Source organism: Salvelinus alpinus, chromosome 3, assembly GCF_045679555.1.
Source record: "Salvelinus alpinus chromosome 3, SLU_Salpinus.1, whole genome shotgun sequence".
NCBI classification, from domain to species: Eukaryota; Metazoa; Chordata; class Actinopteri; order Salmoniformes; family Salmonidae; genus Salvelinus; species Salvelinus alpinus.
Window position 1 is genome coordinate 101,915,212 of NC_092088.1, and position 24,089 is coordinate 101,939,300.

At 45.9% G+C, this 24,089-nt stretch overlaps 2 protein-coding genes across 2 annotated transcripts in view; both read left to right on the forward strand.

Annotated features, from left to right (window-relative positions):
- Nucleotides 1–8,810, forward strand: part of LOC139569890 (disintegrin and metalloproteinase domain-containing protein 12-like) — a gene marked incomplete at its 5' end in the record, with an annotated part of 223,864 nt that extends 215,054 nt beyond the window's left edge. The window contains one exon of the mRNA XM_071391213.1: nucleotides 200–8,810. Within this exon, the coding sequence (XP_071247314.1) occupies nucleotides 200–269 (70 nt within the window). The remainder of the gene's footprint in view (nucleotides 1–199) is intronic.
- A 3,512-nt stretch (nucleotides 8,811–12,322) lies between these two features.
- dhx32a (DEAH (Asp-Glu-Ala-His) box polypeptide 32a) overlaps nucleotides 12,323–24,089 on the forward strand; it is a 35,260-nt gene continuing 23,493 nt past the window's right edge. Inside the window, exons 1-5 of the mRNA XM_071394674.1 lie at nucleotides 12,323–12,930; nucleotides 18,538–18,731; nucleotides 22,330–22,459; nucleotides 22,678–22,759; nucleotides 23,065–23,228. Of these exons, the coding sequence (XP_071250775.1) occupies nucleotides 12,646–12,930; nucleotides 18,538–18,731; nucleotides 22,330–22,459; nucleotides 22,678–22,759; nucleotides 23,065–23,228 (855 nt within the window). The 5' untranslated portion in view covers nucleotides 12,323–12,645. The remainder of the gene's footprint in view (nucleotides 12,931–18,537; nucleotides 18,732–22,329; nucleotides 22,460–22,677; nucleotides 22,760–23,064; nucleotides 23,229–24,089) is intronic.

The window sequence follows — 24,089 nt, forward strand, 5'->3', positions numbered from 1 at the left end:
ATAGTCTCGCTTGACAGACTGTTACTGGCTGGACATGGAAGATTTTGGCCAAGCTAGATTTGGTTCAGCGTTCTGAGATGACTCAATGTATCCAGTCATGCCAAGACTACGTGTTCTAACCATTCACTTGTGAATTTCTGGACGTGATCCTTAACATGCATTTTTAACATCTATCTCCCTCTCCCTCCCCCCCCGCCAGATCTTTTCCTAAGCAACCCCCAACACTACCTAAGCCTCGTATGATCGCCCACGCCAAGTTCAGCAGCTGAGAGCAGCTGGACTAAACTGAAGGGAATTTAAAGGACGTTCTTTCTGTAAGACGATAAAGACATTTCACTTGCACTATGAAACCTTAAGATGTGGTGTCTCTGAGTTTTGAATAATGGGGACGGACCGTTGGGCGGTTGGCGTGTCAGCGAGTCAGTTCCCCTCCGTTGGTGCTCTGATGTCAGAGGTGCTATAGGTCTGAGCTCAGGTACATGTATGTAAAGTATTTATGTTTTGTGTATTTATTAATTAGTTACCACACAGTGCACTGTGCCAGACACTTGGGATTTAATTTGTACTCTTTGTTTATTTTAAATTTGTTTCTACTGTTTTAGCCATTTGATTTCAATCATGGGGATATTTTAACCTGTTTTGATGGACAGGAAGCCAGGTGAAAGGTCCAACTTAACAAAGCCTGTCTCTGGAGGTCTGGGAAGTTGTAAAGACCCGAACATGGCGTTCAATGAAATGGATTCAGAACAAAGGGAAAGACATCTACAAACATCAGAAAGGGCGACTTTCATCCGCACTTGGGTTGACGGACTTGGGTTGACGGACTCGGGTTGACGGACTCGGGTTGATGGACTTGGGTTGACGGACTCGGGTTGATGGACTTGGGTTGACGGACTCGGGTTGACGGACTCGGGTTGACGGACTTGGGTTGATGGACTTGGGTTGACGGACTCGGGTTGATGGAATCGGGTTGACGGACTCGGGTTGACGGACTCGGGTTGACGGACTTGGGTTGACGGATGACGCCACCTGCTGTAAGACAACGGCATCACTGGTAAATCCTGCCGCAGGTCTTCCTCCATCCAGTATACAGCCAGCTGTTTCTCCCTCTGTGACCGTACTATGTATGCACTGATGCTGAGAGACTGAGCCCTGAGGAACACCAATAACAACCTTACACCAACCTTACAACAACCATACACAAACCTAACACCAACCTTACACCAGCTATACACCAATCTTTCACCAACTATACACCAACCTTTCACCAACCTTACACCAGCTATACATCAATCTTTCACCAACTATACACCAACCTTACATCATCTATACACCAATCTTTCACCAACTATACACCAACCATACACCAACCTTACACCAGCTATACACCAATCTTTCACCAACTATACACCAACCATACACCAACCTTACACCACCTATACACCAATCTTTCACCAACTATACACCAACCTTACATCATCTATACACCAATCTTTCACCAACTATACACCAACCATACACCAACCTTACACCAGCTATACACCAATCTTTCACCAACTATACACCAACCATACACCAACCTTACACCACCTATACACCAATCTTTCACCAACTATACACCAACCTTTCACCAACCTTACACCAGCTATACACCAATCTTTCACCAACTATACACCAACCATACACCAACCTTACACCAACTATACACCAATCTTTTACCAACTATACACCAACTATACACCAACTATAAACCAACCTTACACCAACCTTACACCAATCTTTCAACAACTACAGTGCCTTACAAAAGTATTCATCCCCCTTGGCGTTTTTCCGATTTTGTTGCATTATAACCTGTAATTTAAATTGATTTTTATTTGGATTTCATGTAATGGACATACAGAAAGTAGTCCAAATTGGTGAAGTGAAATGAAAAAAATAACTTTAAATAAAAAAATCATAAAAAACTGAAAAGTGGTGTGTGCATATGTACTCACCCCCGTTGCTATGAAGCCCCTAAATAAGATCTGGTGCAACCAATTACCTTCAGAAGTCACATAGTTAGTTAAATAAAGTCCACCTGTGTGCAATCTAAGTGTCACATGATCTGTCTCATGATCTCAGTATATATACACCTGTTCTGAAAGGCCCCAGAGTCTGCAACACCACTAAGCAAGGGGCACCACCGAGCAAGCGGCGACATGAAGACCAAGGAAGCGCTCCAAACTGGTCAGGGACAAAGTTGTGGAGAAGTACAGATCAGGGTTGGGTTATAAAAAAATATCCGAAACTATGAACATCCCACGGAGCACCATTAAATCCATTCTAAAAAAATGGAAAGAATATGGCACCACAACAAACCTGCCAAGAGAGGGCCGCCCACCAAAACTCAAAGACCAGGCAAGGAGGGCATTAATCAGAGAGGCAACAAAGAGACCAAAGATAACCCTGAAGGAGCTGCAAAGCTCCACAGCGGAGATTGAAGTATCTGCCCATAGGACCACTTTAAGCCGTACACTCCACAGAGCTGGGCTTTACGGAAGAGTGGCCAGAAATAATCCATTGCTTAAAGAAAGAAATAAGCAAACACGTTTGGTGTTCGCCAAAAGGCATGTGGGAGACTCCCCAAAAATATGGAAGAAGGTACTCTGGTCAGATAAGACTCAAATTGAGCTTTTTGGCCATCAAGGAAAACGTTATGGCTGGCGCAAACCCAACACCTCTCATCACCCCGAGAACAACATCCCCACAGTGAAGCATGGTGGTGCCAGCATCATGCTGTGGAGATGTATTTCATCGGCAGGGACGGGGAAACTGGTCAGAATTGAAGGAATGATGGATGGCGCTAAATACAGGGAAATTCTTGAGGGAAACCTGTTTCAGTCTTCCAGAGATTTGAGACTTGGATGGAGGTTCACCTTCCAGCAGAACAATGACCTTAAGCATACTGCTAAAGCAACACTTGAGTGGTTTAAGGGGAAACATTTAAATGCCTCAGGAACATAATGAAACCAGCATGGAAAAAAGCAATCTGCCTCCTATATTTTATCTACAATGAAACAGTCAAACTCCCAGGTTCCCAGGCCAAGTTAAAGCCCAGACCTCAATCCAATTGAGAATCTGTGGTATGACTTAAAGATTGCTGTACACCAGCAGAACCCATCCAACTTGAAGGAGCTGGAGCAGTTTTGCCTTGAAGAATGGGCAGAAATCCCAATGGCTAGATGTGCCAAGCTTATAGAGACATACTGTGGATGGAATTTATATGTTTAAATGAATGATTAGAATATTCCACCCTGAAACTATATAATTGTATGTAATTGATTAGAATCATCAATGAAATACATTAGAATCTTCAAATTATTATTAATGATGTGTGTAGTCTTAGTCAGTAAAATTACAATAAATTATGTGTGTAGTTTTAGTCAGAATTAGGGTAAAACAATATATCTGTATGTAACCGATGTGAAATGGCTAGCTAGTTAGCGGTGGTGCGCGCTAATAGCGTTTCAATCGGTTACGTCACTCGCTTTGAGACCTTTGAGAAGTAGTGGTTCCCTTTGCCCTGCAAGTGCCGCGGCTTTTGTGGAGCGATGGGTAACGATGCTTCGTGGGGTGACTGTTGTTGATGTGTGCAGAGGGTCCCTGGTTCGCGCCCGGGTCGAGGGGACGGACTAAATTTATACTGTTACATGTACAATATGTCTCTAAAGTATCTTAAACACAGACTGTCTGAGCACAATTCGGTGCCGACCTTGGCTAGGGGCCACGGAGAGATTTGAGGGAGGACATGGAGTACTTCTCACGGTCCCTAATCTTTGTCGGCTGGGTATTGATAAAGTATGTGCGTAGGATACCTACTGTTTGTGTGCAAAAGTATGTGCGTAGGATACCTACTGTTTGTGTGCAAAAGTATGTGCGTAAGGATACCTACTGTTTGTGTGCAAAAGTATGTGCGTAAGGAGCTAGTATAAAATGAACGGTTTTGTACAACGAAGGAGCGCGCCCGTGAATAAACATTTTGACCATCATAGCTGGGGCCTCCGTCTGTTTCATTCGACCAGTATCTTACAAATCCTGGGTTGCAGACGGAGTAGTTAATTGATTTGGGTTATGTACCTGGAGAACATACCTCTCGTGACACGAGAAGAGACTTGCAGCTGTAACTGCTGCAAAACGTGGCTCTACAAAGTAGTAGTTGTGCACACTCAAGTTTTCATTTGTTTGATCTTATTTCTTGTTTGTTTCACAATAAATAAATATTTGCATCTTCAAAGTGGTCGGCATGTTGTGTAAATCAAATGATACAAACCCCCCCAAAAAAATCTATTTCAATTCCAGGTTGTAAGGCAATAAAATAGGAAAAATGCCAAGGGGGTGAAAACTTTTACCAGCCGCTGCACACACCAACCTAACACCAACCATACACCAACCTAACACCAACCTGACACCAACCATACACCAACCATACACCAACCTGACACCAACCATACACCAACCATACAACAACCATACACCAACGTGACACCAACCATACACCAACCTAACACCAACCTGACACCAACCATACACCAACCATACACCAACCTGACACCAACCATACACCAACCATACAACAACCATACACCAACCTGACACCAACCATACACCAACCATACACAAACCTAACACCAACCATACACCATCCTTACACCAACCTAACACCAACCATACACAAACCTTACAACAACCATACACCAACCTAACACAAACCATACACCAACCATACACAAACCATACAGCAACCATACACCAACCATACACAAACCTAACACAAACCTTACACCAACCTAACACAAACCTAACACCAACCATACACAAACCATACACCAACCATACACCAACCTAACACAAACCTAACACCAACCACACACCAACCTAACACAAACCTTACAACAACCATACACCAACCTAACACAAACCTGACAACAACCATACACCAACCATACACCAACCTTACACCAACCATACACCAACCTTACACCAACCTTACGCCAACCTTACACCAACCATACACCAACCTAACACCAACCACACACCAACCTAACACAAACCTTACAACAACCATACACCAACCTAACACAAACCTGACAACAACCATACACCAACCATACACCAACCATACACCAACCTGACACCAACCATACACCAACCATACACAAACCTAACACCAACCATACACCATCCTTACACCAACCTAACACCAACCATACACAAACCTTACAACAACCATACACCAACCTAACACAAACCTAACACCAACCATACACAAACCATACACCAACCATACACCAACCATACACAAACCTAACACAAACCTTACACCAACCTAACACAAACCTAACACCAACCATACACAAACCATACACAACCATACACCAACCTAACACAAACCTAACACCAACCACACACCAACCTAACACAAACCTTACAACAACCATACACCAACCTAACACAAACCTGACAACAACCATACACCAACCATACACCAACCTTACACCAACCTTACACCAACCTTACGCCAACCTTACACCAACCATACACCAACCTAACACAAACCTAACACCAACCACACACCAACCTAACACAAACCTTACAACAACCATACACCAACCTAACACAAACCTGACAACAACCATACACCAACCATACACCATCCTTACACCAACCATACACCAACCTTACACCAACTTTACACCAACCATACACCAACCTAACACAAACCTAACACCAACCACACACCAACCTAACACAAACCTGACAACAACCATACACCAACCTAACACCAACCTTACACCAACCTTACACCAACCTAACACAAACCTTACAACAACCATACACCAACCTAACACAAACCTTACAACAACCATACACCAACCTAACACAAACCTGACAACAACCATACACCAACCTAACACCAACCTTACACCAACCTTACACCAATTTTTCACCAACTTTACACCAATCTTACACCCACTGCACACCAATTTCACACCAACCTTAAAACAGCTATACACTAACCTTACACAACCTTACATCAATCATACACCAACCTAACACAAACCTAACACCAACCTCACAACAACCATACACCAACATAACACAAACCTGACAACAACCATACACCAACCTAACACAAACCTTACAACAACCATACACCAACCTAACACAAACCTGACAACAACCACACACAAACCTAACACAAACCTAACACCAACCATACACCAACCTAACACCAATCTTACACCGACTACACACCAATTTCACACCAACCTTAAAACAGCTATACACTAACCTTACACAACCTTACATCAATCATACACCAACCTTACACCAACCTCACAAAAACCTTACAACAACCTTCCACCAACCTTAGTACAACCATACACCAACTTTATACCAACCTTAAACCAGCTATACACCAATCTTACACCAACTTTACACCAATCTTACACCAACCTTAAACCAGCTATACACCAACTTTACACCAATCTTACACCAACCATACACCAACCTTAAACCAGCTATACACCAATCTTACACCAACTTTACACCAATCTTACACCAACCATACACCAACCTTAAACCAGCTTTACACCAATCTTACACCAACTTTACACCAATCTTACACCAACCATACACCAACCTTAAACCAGCTATACACCAATCTTACACCAACTTTACACCAATCTTACACCAACCATACACCAACCTTAAACCAGCTATACACCAATCTTACACCAGCTATACACCAACCATACACCAACCTTAAACCAGCTATACACCAATCTTACACCAACCTTAAACCAACCTTACACCAACCATTCAACAACCTTATACTCAGCAACCGACCCAAGAGTTATCTCAACACCCACAAGCACTACATATATAGACACTACGTAGCCATACATAAGCACTACATAAACACTACATAAGCACTACATAAACACTACATAGCACTACATAAACCCTTGATTGTGGGATTATGTCACACCGTCAGTCAGAAGCAGGGCTGCCCAACAGAAAGGCTAACAAGTGGTAATTGGAATTGAACACTACGGTTTTATAAGCAAAACAGAAGCCTCTTTAAGAGGTGGAAAACCATTCATTTCAGGGTTGTGGGTTCAATTCCCACGGGGGGACCAGGATGAATATGTATGAACTTTCCAATGTGTAAGTCGCTCTGGATAAGAGCGTCTGCTAAATGACTTAAATGTAAATGTAAATTTAGCCATGGAAGTAATTCACTAGCTGGTTTGTACCTGGTGAAAGAAGCTTTAGAGGTTGTTTTAGCTTACTTTCCTCTGACTGTGTACCACCACTGAGACAACCACAACCCTCCAAACACTGACTCTCAACTCTCATGGTTGATTACTGGTTATTATGCACCGCGGGGCCAACGTTCGGTGGCGAAAACGTCGTCGAATGTTGCAGATAGAAATGCCACAAATAGAGCTGAAGTGATTCCTTATTCTACATGTCAGAGAGGGGGGTTTGTTCTACGTGGCATATTTCTGTCTGAATGTTACAAAACGAACACGCCCCCTGGTTTTTTAATTTGCCGTTGTGCCCGATGTTAGCCTGATTAAATCAGATTGACTTCTGTTCTCAAATGTTGAGTGGCTATACTGAGGTGTTGTTAATTAAGATATTACACAGTTATTACACAAGTCCAGATGTGTTATTACATTTAATACACAGTCCATAGGTGTCATTACACAGTCCAGGTGTGTTATTACACAGTCCAGGTGTGTTATTACATGTTATTACACAGTCCAGACGTGTCTTAGTCTTTATGTCATAAAACTCAGAAGCTACAAGGTGATTATTTTATTACATTATTTTATGGTTGTTATTACAGTGTGAAGGCTGTAATTGTTGACGGTATTGTTCAAAACATTTCATTCACACTGTTCAACTTTATTTTAAGCACACACGTCTTGTTCTCAAATATCTAGATGGAAAACAGAGATGTTTTGTCATGTCTATCTAGTATTTAATCTCTTGGCTTTTGGAGGCAGAGATCCATAGATTCATAATCAGTTGTTTTTACTATGACGTTCTATTGTGTTAAACTAGTTTTACCTTGTTTACTTTGCTGTTTGAAAGTCTTGTTGCCATGACACCAGTATTACTGTCCTGTGTCCTACCTGTAGTCACACCTGTATTACTGTCCTGCGTCCTACTGTACCTGTCCTCTGTCCTACCTGTCCTGTGTCCTACTGTACCTGTACTGTGTCCTACTGTACCTGTCCTGTGTCCTACTGTACCTGTCCTCTGTCCTACCTGTCCTGTGTCGTACTGTACCTGTACTGTGTCCTACTGTACCTGTCCTGTGTCCTACCTGTAGTCACACCTGTATTACTGTCCTGCGTCCTACTGTACCTGTCCTCTGTCCTACCTGTCCTGTGTCCTACTGTACCTGTACTGTGTCCTACTGTACCTGTCCTGTGTCCTACCTGTACTGTGTCCTACTGTACCTGTCCTGTGTCCTACCTGTCCTGTGTCCTACTGTACCTGTCCTGTGTCCTACTGTACCTGTCCTGTGTCCTACCTGTAGTCACACCTGTATTACTGTCCTGCGTCCTACTGTACCTGTCCTCTGTCCTACCTGTCCTGTGTCCTACTGTACCTGTACTGTGTCCTACTGTACCTGTCCTGTGTCCTACCTGTACTGTGTCCTACTGTACCTGTCCTGTGTCCTACCTGTCCTGTGTCCTACTGTACCTGTCCTGTGTCCTACTGTACCTGTCCTGTGTCCTACCTGTAGTCACACCTGTATTACTGTCCTGCGTCCTACTGTACCTGTCCTCTGTCCTACCTGTCCTGTGTCCTACTGTACCTGTACTGTGTCCTACTGTACCTGTCCTGTGTCCTACCTGTACTGTGTCCTACTGTACCTGTCCTGTGTCCTACCTGTCCTGTGTCCTACTGTACCTGTCCTGTGTCCTACCTGTCCTGTGTCCTATTGTACCTGTCCTGTGTCCTACCTGTAGTCACACCTGTATTACTGTCCTGTGTCCTACTGTACCTGTCCTCTGTCCTACCTGTCCTGTGTCCTACTGTACCTGTACTGTGTCCTACTGTACCTGTCCTGTGTCCTACCTGTACTGTGTCCTACTGTACCTGTCCTGTGTCCTACCTGTCCTGTGTCCTATTGTACCTGTCCTGTGTCCTACCTGTAGTCACACCTGTATTACTGTCCTGCGTCCTACTGTACCTGTCCTCTGTCCTACCTGTCCTGTGTCGTACTGTACCTGTACTGTGTCCTACTGTACCTGTCCTGTGTCCTACCTGTAGTCACACCTGTATTACTGTCCTGCGTCCTACTGTACCTGTCCTCTGTCCTACCTGTCCTGTGTCCTACTGTACCTGTACTGTGTCCTACTGTACCTGTCCTGTGTCCTACCTGTACTGTGTCCTACTGTACCTGTCCTGTGTCCTACCTGTCCTGTGTCCTACTGTACCTGTCCTGTGTCCTACTGTACCTGTCCTGTGTCCTACCTGTAGTCACACCTGTATTACTGTCCTGCGTCCTACTGTACCTGTCCTCTGTCCTACCTGTCCTGTGTCCTACTGTACCTGTACTGTGTCCTACTGTACCTGTCCTGTGTCCTACCTGTACTGTGTCCTACTGTACCTGTCCTGTGTCCTACCTGTCCTGTGTCCTACTGTACCTGTCCTGTGTCCTACCTGTCCTGTGTCCTATTGTACCTGTCCTGTGTCCTACCTGTAGTCACACCTGTATTACTGTCCTGCGTCCTACTGTACCTGTCCTCTGTCCTACCTGTCCTGTGTCCTACTGTACCTGTACTGTGTCCTACTGTACCTGTCCTGTGTCCTACCTGTACTGTGTCCTACTGTACCTGTCCTGTGTCCTACCTGTCCTGTGTCCTATTGTACCTGTCCTGTGTCCTACCTGTAGTCACACCTGTATTACTGTCCTGCATCCTACTGTACCTGTCCTCTGTCCTACCTGTCCTGTGTCCTACTGTACCTGTCCTGTGTCCTACTGTACCTGTCCTGTGTCCTACCTGTAGTCACACCTGTATTACTGTCCTGCGTCCTACTGTACCTGTCCTCTGTCCTACCTGTCCTGTGTCCTACTGTACCTGTACTGTGTCCTACTGTACCTGTCCTGTGTCCTACCTGTACTGTGTCCTACTGTACCTGTCCTGTGTCCTACCTGTCCTGTGTCCTACTGTACCTGTACTGTGTCCTACTGTACCTGTCCTGTGTCCTACCTGTACTGTGTCCTACTGTACCTGTCCTGTGTCCTACCTGTCCTGTGTCCTACTGTACCTGTCCTGTGTCCTACCTGTCCTGTGTCCTATTGTACCTGTCCTGTGTCCTACCTGTAGTCACACCTGTATTACTGTCCTGCGTCCTACTGTACCTGTCCTCTGTCCTACCTGTCCTGTGTCCTACTGTACCTGTACTGTGTCCTACTGTACCTGTCCTGTGTCCTACCTGTACTGTGTCCTACTGTACCTGTCCTGTGTCCTACCTGTCCTGTGTCCTATTGTACCTGTCCTGTGTCCTACCTGTAGTCACACCTGTATTACTGTCCTGCGTCCTACTGTACCTGTCCTCTGTCCTACCTGTCCTGTGTCGTACTGTACCTGTACTGTGTCCTACTGTACCTGTCCTGTGTCCTACCTGTAGTCACACCTGTATTACTGTCCTGCGTCCTACTGTACCTGTCCTCTGTCCTACCTGTCCTGTGTCCTACTGTACCTGTACTGTGTCCTACTGTACCTGTCCTGTGTCCTACCTGTACTGTGTCCTACTGTACCTGTCCTGTGTCCTACCTGTCCTGTGTCCTACTGTACCTGTCCTGTGTCCTACTGTACCTGTCCTGTGTCCTACCTGTAGTCACACCTGTATTACTGTCCTGCGTCCTACTGTACCTGTCCTCTGTCCTACCTGTCCTGTGTCCTACTGTACCTGTACTGTTTCCTACTGTACCTGTCCTGTGTCCTACCTGTACTGTGTCCTACTGTACCTGTCCTGTGTCCTACCTGTCCTGTGTCCTACTGTACCTGTCCTGTGTCCTACTGTACCTGTCCTGTGTCCTACCTGTAGTCACACCTGTATTACTGTCCTGCGTCCTACTGTACCTGTCCTCTGTCCTACCTGTCCTGTGTCCTACTGTACCTGTACTGTGTCCTACTGTACCTGTCCTGTGTCCTACCTGTACTGTGTCCTACTGTACCTGTCCTGTGTCCTACCTGTCCTGTGTCCTACTGTACCTGTCCTGTGTCCTACCTGTCCTGTGTCCTATTGTACCTGTCCTGTGTCCTACCTGTAGTCACACCTGTATTACTGTCCTGCGTCCTACTGTACCTGTCCTCTGTCCTACCTGTCCTGTGTCCTACTGTACCTGTACTGTGTCCTACTGTACCTGTCCTGTGTCCTACCTGTACTGTGTCCTACTGTACCTGTCCTGTGTCCTACCTGTCCTGTGTCCTATTGTACCTGTCCTGTGTCCTACCTGTAGTCACACCTGTATTACTGTCCTGCGTCCTACTGTACCTGTCCTCTGTCCTACCTGTCCTGTGTCCTACTGTACCTGTCCTGTGTCCTACTGTACCTGTCCTGTGTCCTACCTGTAGTCACACCTGTATTACTGTCCTGCGTCCTACTGTACCTGTCCTCTGTCCTACCTGTCCTGTGTCCTACTGTACCTGTACTGTGTCCTACTGTACCTGTCCTGTGTCCTACCTGTACTGTGTCCTACTGTACCTGTCCTGTGTCCTACCTGTCCTGTGTCCTACTGTACCTGTCCTCTGTCCTACCTGTCCTGTGTCCTACCTGTATGTTCTGTTTGAAAGTTCCTTTTTGTCTGTGTTACATAGAAAACACAACATGTAAACACGTTATCATAGACAGATGACTTTTTGTAAGATAATTATTTGATACACTTTAGTGTCTATGTCAATACACACAAACTTTTGAACACTTGAGCAGTATCAGTAAAATGTTTTTTAAACACTAAAGTGGTCTTGTTTTTTTTGTTGTCTATTAATACAATTCATCCTAATGTTCCCCCGAATCTGTTCCTATAATTCCATTCCAGCCCATTCCAATGAGCCCGTCCTCCTTTAGCTCATTCTACCAGCCTCCTCTGGTGCACACGCCACGCCCTCTCCCTGTCAATACTATTCGATTATTATAAGGGGGTTATTAGCGTACAGTCGGCCTAGTGGTCACGTGATCATATTTAGGCGCACATTAATTCTTGTTCAGTGACTCGTGTGGCCTATGCAAATCAACCCACGTGTTTGACCATGCCGGTGGCCAATAGCGCAACAGTGCGCTGCGGATTGACAGACAACAAACGGGTAATAGAGTTTTAATCCGAAATGAAAGGAAGAAAAACTGCATGTTTGTTTGTCCTGAAATTTCTTCACATTTGTCAACAAAACATGAACGGAAATCTGTTTTAGATCATACGTTGAACTCCAAGTCTACGTTGTGATTGTTACATGGATTATTCTGTGTCGGTGAGTTCGTTTTTTCGGGGGCGGATAAACGGTTCTCTGTGCCTTTGATTATAACTGTTGCCAACAGTTGTTGCGCTCTCGACGGGGATCCTCGATCATTTCCATGGCGGATGGATCAACCATGTCGGAGCAGGACAATCATTTGATGGAGAAAGAGATTTGTTCGGGTTCGGGAACTGCTGACTGTGTGGAAGAAGCTTTTGTCTTCGGAGAGGATCTGGAGCTGAACCGATTTGATGGATTGCCCTTCTCCTCTCGTTATTATAAACTACTGCAAGAGAGAAAGTCTCTACCTGTTTGGAAAGCTAGAGAGCGATTTTTGGATATCCTGGTGAACAATCGACTTGTTATAGTATCTGGTACAACTCAAACTGGGAAAAGTACACAGGTGAGTTTTGGAATTAATACGACGGTATTCAGATCTAAAATACGAGTTTCAATGAATTTCAATAATAATAATAAAAAATAACAATATTTCCCCTTTGATTCCCAATACAGTATCTAGTATTTATATAATGATGTATTTTTTGTTGTTGAAAATCTCTTAATTGGTATAGTAGCATACAGTCCCATACATGACACGTGGAAACATATCTAATAACGCAACAATGAGCCCATACATCAAACATTAGTTCCGTACAAAACCATGTCAGCTACTTCATAGTCTGCTACCGATACCAGGACTACATGTCCTGCTATGAACTTTTTTTTCATCCACATCATAATTCCTTACACTGGAGTTTTTCCATATAAGGGTAGTACAGAGTTGTTATTGAAAATCAAAAAGTGACAGCATTCAAGTAATCAACTTCTGCCAGGATCTTGTTGTGAAGTGTGAAATGCCAGCCGGCTGCATTGGGAAGGTCAGTCTCTAGTCAGACCCTTATAAATATAGCTCCAGCCCGCAGGGAACCTGATATTAATACCATTAGCTGTGGCTTTGTCCCAAATGGCACCCTATTGCCTACGTAGTGCACTACTTTTGTCCTGGACCCTGTAGGATCTGGTCAAAAGTAGTGCACTACACAGGGAACATCATGCTATTTGGGACAGAGACTCCTATGTCTTAGACCCTGAAGCTGCACATAAGACTTTAGATAGGACTCTGCTTACTTACAGCAGAATCCACTAGCCCTGGTCCCAGATCTGATCTCACTAGCCCTGGTCCCAGATCTGATCTCACTAGCCCTGGTCATAGATCTGATCTCACTAGCCAAGTCCTAGATCTGATCTCACTAGCCCTGGTCCCAGATCTGATCTCACTAGCCAAGTCCCAGATCTGATCTCACTAGCCCTGGTCCCAGATCTGATCTCACTAGCCCTGGTCCCAGATCTAATCTCACTAGCCAAGTCCCAGATCTGATCTCTCTAGCCTGGTCCCAGATCTGATCTCACTAGCCTGGTTCCCAGATCTGATCTCACTAGCCTGGGTCCCAGATCTGATCTCACTAGCCTGGTCCCAGATCTGATCTCACTAGCCTGGTCCCACATCTGATCTCACTAGCCCTGGTCCCAGATCTGATCTCACTAGCCAAGTTCCAGATCTGATCTCTCTAGCCTGGTCCCAGATCGGCTCTCTCTAGCCTGGTCCCACATCTGATCTCACTAGCCCTGGTCCCAGATCTGAACTCACCTAGCCCTGGTCCCAGATCTGATCTCACCAGCCTGGTTCCCAGATCTGATCTCACTAGCCTGGTTCCCAGATCTGATCTCACTAGCCAAGTCCTAGATCTGATCTCACTAGCCCTGGTCCCAGATCTGATCTCACTAGCCAAGTCCCAGATCTGATCTCACTAGCCTGGTTCCCAGATCTGATCCCGTGGCCAGAGAGCAGAAGCAGACAGGCGTCCAGGTTAAGAATCCACTCCTTTCGTCGGATGCCTGAGATCATGGGCTTAATATGACCCAGATATACCTGTAAATACCCCAATTCCCATTAGTCACGTACGCATCAATTTAGTAGTTCACTTCCCCAACCTCACCCAGTTGTCCATTGAGTAGTTGACATCCCCAACCTCACCCAGTTGTCCATTGAGTCTAGGAACAGATGGGAGTATTGAATGGCCTCTCCCTCTCACTGTGATCTGATTTAGATGTTTTCCAAGCAGAAATATCAGCACATGGTTTATGAGAATATGGCTATTCATTCCAGGGTTTATGAACTGTGTCTCTGTTTGGGCCAGAGATGTTTTAAACAAAGATCCATTGGATCTGGGCATACTCTTTTTTTAAAAACTTTATTTAACTAGGCAAGTCAGTTAAGAACAAATTCTTATTTACAATGACGGCCTACCCCGGACGACGCCTGGCCAATTGTGCGCCGCCCTATGTGACTCCCAATCACGGCGGTTGCGATACAGCCTGGAATCGAACCAGAGTGTCTGTAGTGACGCCTCTAGCACTGATATGCAGTGCCCTTAGACCGCTGTGCCACTCGGGAAGTTGATGCCAGTTCCGTGGGATCTCTTTCCTGCAGTGCCTTAGACCGCTGTGCCACTCAGGAAGTTGATGCCAGTTCCGTGGGATCTCTTTCCTGCAGTGCCTTAGAGCGCTGTGCCACTCAGGAAGTTGATGCCAGTTCCGTGGGATCTCTTTCCTGCAGTGCCTTAGAGAGCTGTGCCACTCAGGAAGTTGATGCCAGTTCCGTGGGATCTCTTCCCTGCAGTGCTTCCAAAAACATAGTTCAATTAGATTCTAGAACTACAAGTATAATCTTCAGAAAGGATTGTTGGTATCTTTGCCTGTGGAAGGTCCCATGGTGCAGAATGACTCTGGTTATGGCTAAATTGATTATATGGCTGTGAATGTCCCCTACCCACAGTCACATCCAAGGCAAGAAGGGCCTTCTATGCCATCAAAAGGAACATAAAATTCGACATACCAATTAAGATCTGGCTGAAAATACTTGAATCAGTTATAGAACCCATTGCCCTTTATGGTTGTGAGGTCTGGGGTCCGCTCACCAACCAAGAATTCACAAAATGGGACAAACACCAAATTGATACTCTGCATGCAGAATTCTGCAAAAAATATCCCCCATGTACAATGTAGAACACCAAATAATGCATGCAGAGCAGAATTAGGCCGATACCCCCTAATTATCAAAATCCAGAAAAGAGCCGTTAAATTCTACAACCACCTAAAAGGAAGCGATTCACAAACCTTCCATAACAAAGCCATCACCTACAGAGAGATGAACCTGGAGAAGAGTCCCCTAAGCAAGCTGGTCCTGGGGCTCTGTTCACAAACACAAACACACCCCACAGAGCCCCAGGACAACAGCACAATTAGACCCAACCAAATCATGAGAAAACAAAAAGATAATTACTTGACACATTGGAAAGAATTAACAAAAAAACAGAGCAAACTAGAATACTATTCGGCCCAAAACAGAGAGTACACAGTGGCAGAATACCTGACCACTGTGACTGACCCAAACTTAAGGAACGCTTTGACTATGTACAGACTCAGTGAGCATAGCCTTGCTATTGAGAAAGGCCGCCGGAGGCAGACATGGCTCTCGAGAGAAGACAGGCTATGTGCACACTGCCCACAAAATGAGGTGGGAACTGAGCTGCACTTCCTAACCTCCTGCCAAATATATGACCATATTAGAGACACATATTTCCCTCAGATTACACAGATCCACAAAGAATTAGAAAACAAATCCAATTTTGATAAACTCCCATATCTACTGGGTGAAATACCACAGTGTGCCATCACAGCAGCAAGATGTGTGACCTGTTGCCACAAGAAAAGGGCAACCAGTGAAGAACAAACACCATTGTAAATACAACCCATATTTATGTTTATTTATTTCCCCCTTTGTACTTTAACCATTTGTACATCGTTACAACACTGTATATATACATAATATGACATTTGTAATGTATTTATTCCTTTGGAAATTCTGTGAGTGTAATGTTTACTGTTAATTTTTATTGTTTATTTCACTTTTGTTTATTATCTATTTCACTTGCTTTGGCAATGTTAACACATGTTTCCCGTGTCAATAAAGCCCCTTGAATTGAATTGAATTGAGTGACAGTGAATTTTAACTGTGAATTTACCCTGAATAACATGGGTCTTAAGGCTCTCCCCCCTCCCTCCATCCATCCCTCCCTCCCCTTTCTCTCTCCCTCCACCCCCCCCTCCCTCCATCCCCTCTCTCTCTCTCGCCCCCGCTCCCTCCATCCCCCCTCCCTCCCTCCCTCCCCATCCCTCTCTCTCTCTCTCCCCTCCCTCCCTCCCTCCCTCCCTCCCTCCCCTCTCTCTCCCCTCCCTCCCTCTGGCCTCCAGCTGTTAGGCACTAATCCTCTGGAGCTGTCACTTCCTGCCACAGCAGTTTAGCACAACACAATTAGTAGGAGCTGGTCCTTGTCACTAGTGTGTCACCGGCCCCGCGTTGTGGTCGACACCGGCCCCGTGTTGTGGTCGACACCGGCCCCGTGTTGTGGTCGACACCGGCCCCGTGTTGTGGTCGACACCGGCTCCGTGTTGTGGTCGACACCGGCCCCGTGTTGTGGTCGACACCAGCTCCGTGTTGTGGTTGACACCGGCCCCGTGTTGTGGTCGACACCAGCTTCGTGTTGTGGTCGACACCGGCCCCGTGTTGTGGTCGACACGATGTTACTATTCTGCATTATGTTTTATAATTCCCTGTCCGTTCATTTATTAATGACTTTAGAAATGAGGATTCACTGGTGGATTAATACTGTTTAGCCTGTTGGAGTCAGGTCACTCTAGTGGATTAATACTGTTAATCCCATTTGAGTCAGGTCACTCTAGTGGATTAATACTGTTAAACCCATTTGAGTCAGGTCACTCTAGTGGATTAATACTGTTAATCCCATTTGAGTCAGGTCACTCTAGTGGATTAATACTGTTAATCCCATTTGAGTCAGGTCACTCTAGTGGATTAATACTGTTAATCCCATTTGAGTCAGGTCACTCTAGTGGATTAATACTATTAATCCCATTTGAGTCAGGTCACTCTAGTGGAGTAATACTGTTAATCCCATTTGAGTCAGGTCACTCTAGTGGATTAATACTGTTAATCCCATTTGAGTCAGGTCACTCTAGTGGATTAATACTGTTAATCCCATTTGAGTCAGGTCACTCTAGTGGATTAATACTGTTAATCCCATTTGAGTCAGGTCACTCTAGTGGATTAATACTATTAATCCCATTTGAGTCAGGTCACTCTAGTGGATTAATATCGTTAATCCCATTTGAGTCAGGTCACTCTAGTGGATTAATACTGTTAATCCCATTTGAGTCAGGTCACTCTAGTGGATTAATACTGTTAAACCCATTTGAGTCAGGTGACTCTAGTGGATTAATATTGTTAATCCCATTTGAGTCAGGTCACTCTAGTGGATTAATACTGTTAATCCCATTTGAGTCAGGTCACTCTAGTGGATTAATACTGTTAATCCCATTTGAGTCAGGTCACTCTAGTGGATTAATATCGTTAATCCCATTTGAGTCAGGTCACTCTAGTGGATTAATACTGTTAAACCCATTTGAGTCAGGTCACTCTAGTGGATTAATATCGTTAATCCCATTTGAGTCAGGTCACTCTAGTGGATTAATACTGTTAATCCCATTTGAGTCAGGTCACTCTAGTGGATTAATATCGTTAATCCCATTTGAGTCAGGTCACTCTAGTGGATTAATATCGTTAATCCCATTTGAGTTAGGTCACTCTAGTGGATTAATATCGTTAATCCCATTTGAGTCAGGTCACTCTAGTGGATTAATATCGTTAATCCCATTTGAGTCAGGTCACTCTAGTGGATTAATATCGTTAATCCCATTTGAGTCAGGTCACTCTAGTGGATTAATATCGTTAATCCCATTTGAGTCAGGTCACTCTGGTAGTTTCGCTAGAATACATAATGATTGGATGGATGAATACCTGTTTATAATGTGGGGCTGAAATTGTTTGAAATTGAATTTCTACATGATTAACTACAATGTATCCATCTGTCAGATCCCCCAGTGGTGTGCAGAGTTCTGCCTGTCGGCCCAGTACCAGCACGGCATGGCAGTGTCGACCCAGATCCACTCCCAGCAGGCGGTAGACCTGGCCCTCAGGGTGGCTGATGAGATGGACGTCAACATTGGACATGAAGTGGGCTACACGATCCCTCTGGAGACGTGCTGTTCTACTGACACTGTGCTCAGGTCTGGATCTCACACACACACACGCACGCACACGTACACGTACACGTACACGTACACACACACACACACACACACACACACACACACACATACAGACACACACACACACAGACACACACAGACACGCACAGACACGCACACACACACACACACACACACACACACACACACACACACACACACACACACACACACACACACACACACACACACACACACCTCCCGAGTCCCGCAGTGGTCTAAGGCTCTGTATCGCGGTGCTAGATGTGCCACTAGAGATTCTGTGTTCGAGTCCAGGCTCTGTCGCAGCCGGCTGTGACCGGGAGGCCCATGGGGCGGCGTACAATTGGCCCAGCGTCGTCCGGGTTAGGGGTGGGTTTGGCCGGCAATGATGTTCATGTCCCATCGCGCACTAGCGTCTGCTGTGGCAGACTGGGCACAGTGCACGCTGACACGGTCGCCAGGTGTACGGTGTTTCCTCCAACACATTGGTGCGGCTGGCTTCTGGGTTAAGCGCGCAGTGTGTCAAGAAGCAGTGCATCTTGGCTGAGTTGTGTTTCGGAGGACGCACGGCTCTCGACCTTCGCCTCTCCCGAGTCCGTAGGGGAGTTGCAGCGCTCTCGACCTTCGCCTCTCCCGAGTCCGTACGGGAGTTGCAGCGCTCTCGACCTTCGCCTCTCCCGAGTCCGTAGGGGAGTTGCAGCGCTCTCGAACTTCGCCTCTCCCGAGTCCGTAGGGGAGTTGCAGCGCTCTCGACCTTCGCCTCTCCCGAGTCCGTACGGGAGTTGCAGCGATGAGGTAAGACTGTAACTACCAATTGGATACCACGAAATTGGGGAGAATTTTTTTTAGAAAAAGCATGACATTAGTAAAGTTAGATCTCTGGTCGTCCTGCTCCAGGTACTGTACAGATCTCTGGTCGTCCTGCTCCAGGTACTGTACAGATCTCTGGTCGTCCTGCTCCAGGTACTGTACAGATCTCTGGTCGTCCTGCTCCAGGTACAGTACAGATCTCTGGTCTTCCTGCTCCAGGTACAGTACAGATCTCTGGTCGTCCTGCTCCAGGTACTGTACAGATCTCTGGTCGTCCTGCTCCAGGTACTGTACATATCTCTGGTCGTCCTGCTCCAGGTACTGTACAGATCTCTGGTCGTCCTGCTCCAGGTACAGTACAGATCTCTGGTCGTCCTGCTCCAGGTACTGTACAGATCTCTGGTCTTCCTGCTCCAGGTACAGTACAGATCTCTGGTCTTCCTGCTCCAGGTACAGTACAGATCTCTGGTCGTCCTGCTCCAGGTACAGTACAGATCTCTGGTCGTCCTGCTCCAGGTACTGTACAGATCTCTGGTCGTCCTGCTCCAGGTACTGTACAGATCTCTGGTCGTCCTGCTCCAGGTACTGTACAGATTTCTGGTCGTCCTGCTCCAGGTACTGTACAGATCTCTGGTCGTCCTGCTCCAGGTACTGTACAGATCTCTGGTCGTCCTGCTCCAGGTACAGTACAGATCTCTGGTCGTCCTGCTCCAGGTACTGTACAGATCTCTGGTCGTCCTGCTCCAGGTACTGTACAGATCTCTGGTCGTCCTGCTCCAGGTACTGTACAGATCTCTGGTCGTCCTGCTCCAGGTACTGTACAGATCTCTGGTCGTCCTGCTCCAGGTACTGTACAGATCTCTGGTCTTCCTGCTCCAGGTACTGTACATATCTCTGGTCTTCCTGCTCCAGGTACTGTACATATCTCTGGTCTTCCTGCTCCAGGTACTGTACAGATCTCTGGTCTTCCTGCTCCAGGTACTGTACATATCTCTGGTCTTCCTGCTCCAGGTACAGTACATATCTCTGGTCTTCCTGCTCCAGGTACTGTACATATCTCTGGTCTTCCTGCTCCAGGTACAGTACAGATCTCTGGTCGTCCTGCTCCAGGTACTGTACAGATCTCTGGTCGTCCTGCTCCAGGTACAGTACAGATCTCTGGTCTTCCTGCTCCGGGTACTGTACAGATCTCTGGTTGTCCTGCTCCGGGTACAGTACAGATCTCTGATCGTCCTGCTCCAGGTACTGTACAGATCTCTGGTCTTCCTGCTCCGGGTACTGTACAGATCTCTGGTTGTCCTGCTCCGGGTACTGTACAGATCTCTGGTTGTCCTGCTCCAGGTACAGATGCTGCTATAGGAGATGTCTCAATAACCACACTAGCACACTACTACTAGCACACTACTACTAGCATCCATAGACAATACATCTCTACATACTAAGTAGCATGCTAGTATGTACACTACATGACCAAGAGAATGTGGACACCTGCTCGTCCAACATCTCATTCCAAAATCATGGGCATTAATATGGAGTCGGCCCCCCTTTGCTCCTATAACAGCCTCCACTCTTCTGGGGGGGGGCTTTCCACTAGATGTTGGAACATTGCTGTGGGGACTTGCTTCCGTTCAGCCACGAGCATTAGTGAGGTCGGGCACTGATGTTGGGGCGATTAGGCCCGGCTCGCATTTGGCGTTCCAATTCATCCCAAAGGTGTTTGATGGGGTTGAGGTCAGGGCTCTGTGCAGGCCAGTCAAGTTCTTCCACACCAATCTTGACAAACCATTTCTCTATGGACCTCGCTTTGTGCACGGGGGCATTGTCATTCTGAAACAGGAAAGGACATTCCCTAAACTGTTGCCACAAAGTTGGAAGAACAGAATCACCTAGAATGTCATTGAATGCTGTAGCGTTAAGATTTCCCTTCACTGGAACTAAGGGGCCCGAACAATGAAAAACAGCCCCAGACCAATATTCCTCCTCCACCAAACTTTACAGTTGGCACTATACATTCAGGCAGGTAGCGTTCTCCTGGCATCCGCCAAACCCAGATTCGTTCCGTCAGACTGCCAGATCGCGAAGCGTGCTTCATCGCTCCAGAGAACCCGTTTCCACTGCTCTAGAGTCCAAAGGCAGCGAACTTTACACCACTCCAGTCGACCGCTTGACATTGCGCATGGTGATCTTAGGCTTGTGTGCGGCTGCTCGGCCATGGAAACCCATTTCATGAAGCTCCAGACAAACAGTTATTGTGCTGACGTTGCTTCCAGAGGCAGTTTGGAACTCGGTAGTGAGTGTTGCAAACGAGGACAGACATTTTTTATGCGCTATGCGGTTCAGCACTTGGCGGTCCCGTTCTGTGAGCTTGTGTGGCCTACCACTTTGTGGCTGAGCCGTTGTTGCTCCTAGATGTTTCCACTTCACAATAACAGCACTTACAGTTGACCAGGGCAGCTCTAGCAGGGCAGAAATTTGACAAATTGACTTGTTGGAAAGGTGGTATCCTATGACGGTGCCACGTTGAAAGTCACTGAGCTCTTCAGTATGGGCCATTCTACTGCCAATGTTTGTCTATGGAGATTGCATGGCTGTGTACTCGCTTTTATACACCGGTCAGCAACGGGTGTGGCTGAAATAGCCGAAATCCACTCATTTGAAGGGGCGTCCACATACTTCTGCATATATGGGGTATATCGGCAATCACTTCTGGTCTCCACGCTCCGTGCCGGCATTGAACGACGTTACCACCTGCATCATTAGTTAACTCAGTTCTGGTCCACTCCAGGTTCTGTACAGACGCCCTGCTACTGAGGGAGATGATGTCTGACCCCATGTTGGAGCGCTACGGGGCCATCGTCATCGACCAGGCTTATGAGAGAACCGTCAGCACAGACATACTGCTGGGACTGCTCCAGGTATGGTGGGAATGACCTTTTGTGACCTTTCTCTCTCTCTTTAAAAGTGGCATTCAGCATACTAGTATCTGATGGATTATATAGATTTATATTTTAGGGGTAATATTCCAGAGAGAGAGAGAGAGAGAGAGATGTTTTAAAGTTCTGTGTACACAAGTTAAATTCCTAGTAACAGCAGTTTGTTGCATGTCAATAAAGTTTTTTTTGTGATTGTGCAGGACATCCTGGTCCATAGACCAGACCTGAGGGTAGTGATCCTGACTGTGTCCTCCATGACAGACAGGCTCCTGGCCCACTACGGTAGTGGAACCGCCCTCCTTTACGTTCATTGATTTTTTTAATGGGAAAAGATGCACTTTGTAACAACCCAGGGGGAATAACACACAGTCGCCATTGTTGTGTTTATCAGATGATTAGAAGAATGGAGGTTGTGGCGTCTGAAATTATTTATTGATCTTTACTGAAAGCATTTTGTTGGGGATACTTTGTGGATCACCACCTCCATTAGAACATGAGTAAAACATGGAACGGAGTTCTGACTGTTTCAGTTATCAATGTAATGATAACATGGACTGGACTAACAGTAATGTTCACTGCCGTTACAGGTAGTAACGTCCCTGTGGTCCGTCTGGAAGCCCTCTGTGCAGCTGAGGTGGTCTACAGTAACTGTAGTAGTAAAGACTACTTCTACTCTGCTCTGAGACTGGTACTGGAGATTCACCGTACCAAGGAGAAGGGAGATGTGCTGCTGTTCTTGGCCTCAGCTCAGGTGAGACCAGTTACACAGTTCAACAGTGATGATGGTGCAGTATTTGTAGGAGCTCTATCCTTATTAAGCAGGATCTCTGTCCATATTAAGTAGGAGCTCTGTCCTTAAGTAGAAGCTCTGTCCTTAAGTAGAGGCTCTGTCCTTAAGTAGAGGCTCTGTCCTTAAGTAGGAGCTCTGTCCTTAAGTAGAGGATCTGTCCTTAAGTAGGAGCTCTGTCCTTAAGTAGGAGCTCTGTCCTTAAGTAGGAGCTCTGTCCTTAAGTAGGAGCTCTGTCCTTAAGTAGGAGCTCTGTCCTTAAGTAGAATCTCTGTCCTTAAGTAGAATCTCTGTCCTTAAGTAGGATCTCTGTCCTTAAGTAGGATCTCTGTCCTTAAGTAGAAGCTCTGTCCTTAAGTAGGATCTCTGTCCTTAAGTAGGATCTCTGTCCTTAAGTAGAAGCTCTGTCCTTAAGTAGGATCTCTGTCCTTAAGTAGAAGCTCTGTCCTTAAGTAGGATCTCTGTCCTTAAGTAGGATCTCTGTCCTTAAGTAGGAGATCTGTCCTTAAGTAGGAGCTCTGTCCTTAAGCAGAGTGGTGTGTACTCGTCTTAATTTAATTTAAATGGCAAAGCAACATTCCAGATAATTTCCCCCTGTCTCGTCTGCCTTTGTTTTTATGTGCTTTACTGTGTTTGAATGTGATGGCCTAGTGGTCTGTTGGAATGACAAAGCTTTTTGAAAGGCCTCGTTGTCCTTGACCATATATGTAGGACAATGAGCTTAAATCCTGTCAATAGAGATGTCAACTCAGCCTTTTTCTATCGATGGGTCTGCGAGCAAAATGTGTTAACTATTGATGACATGATAAGCCCTCTCTTCCCCTC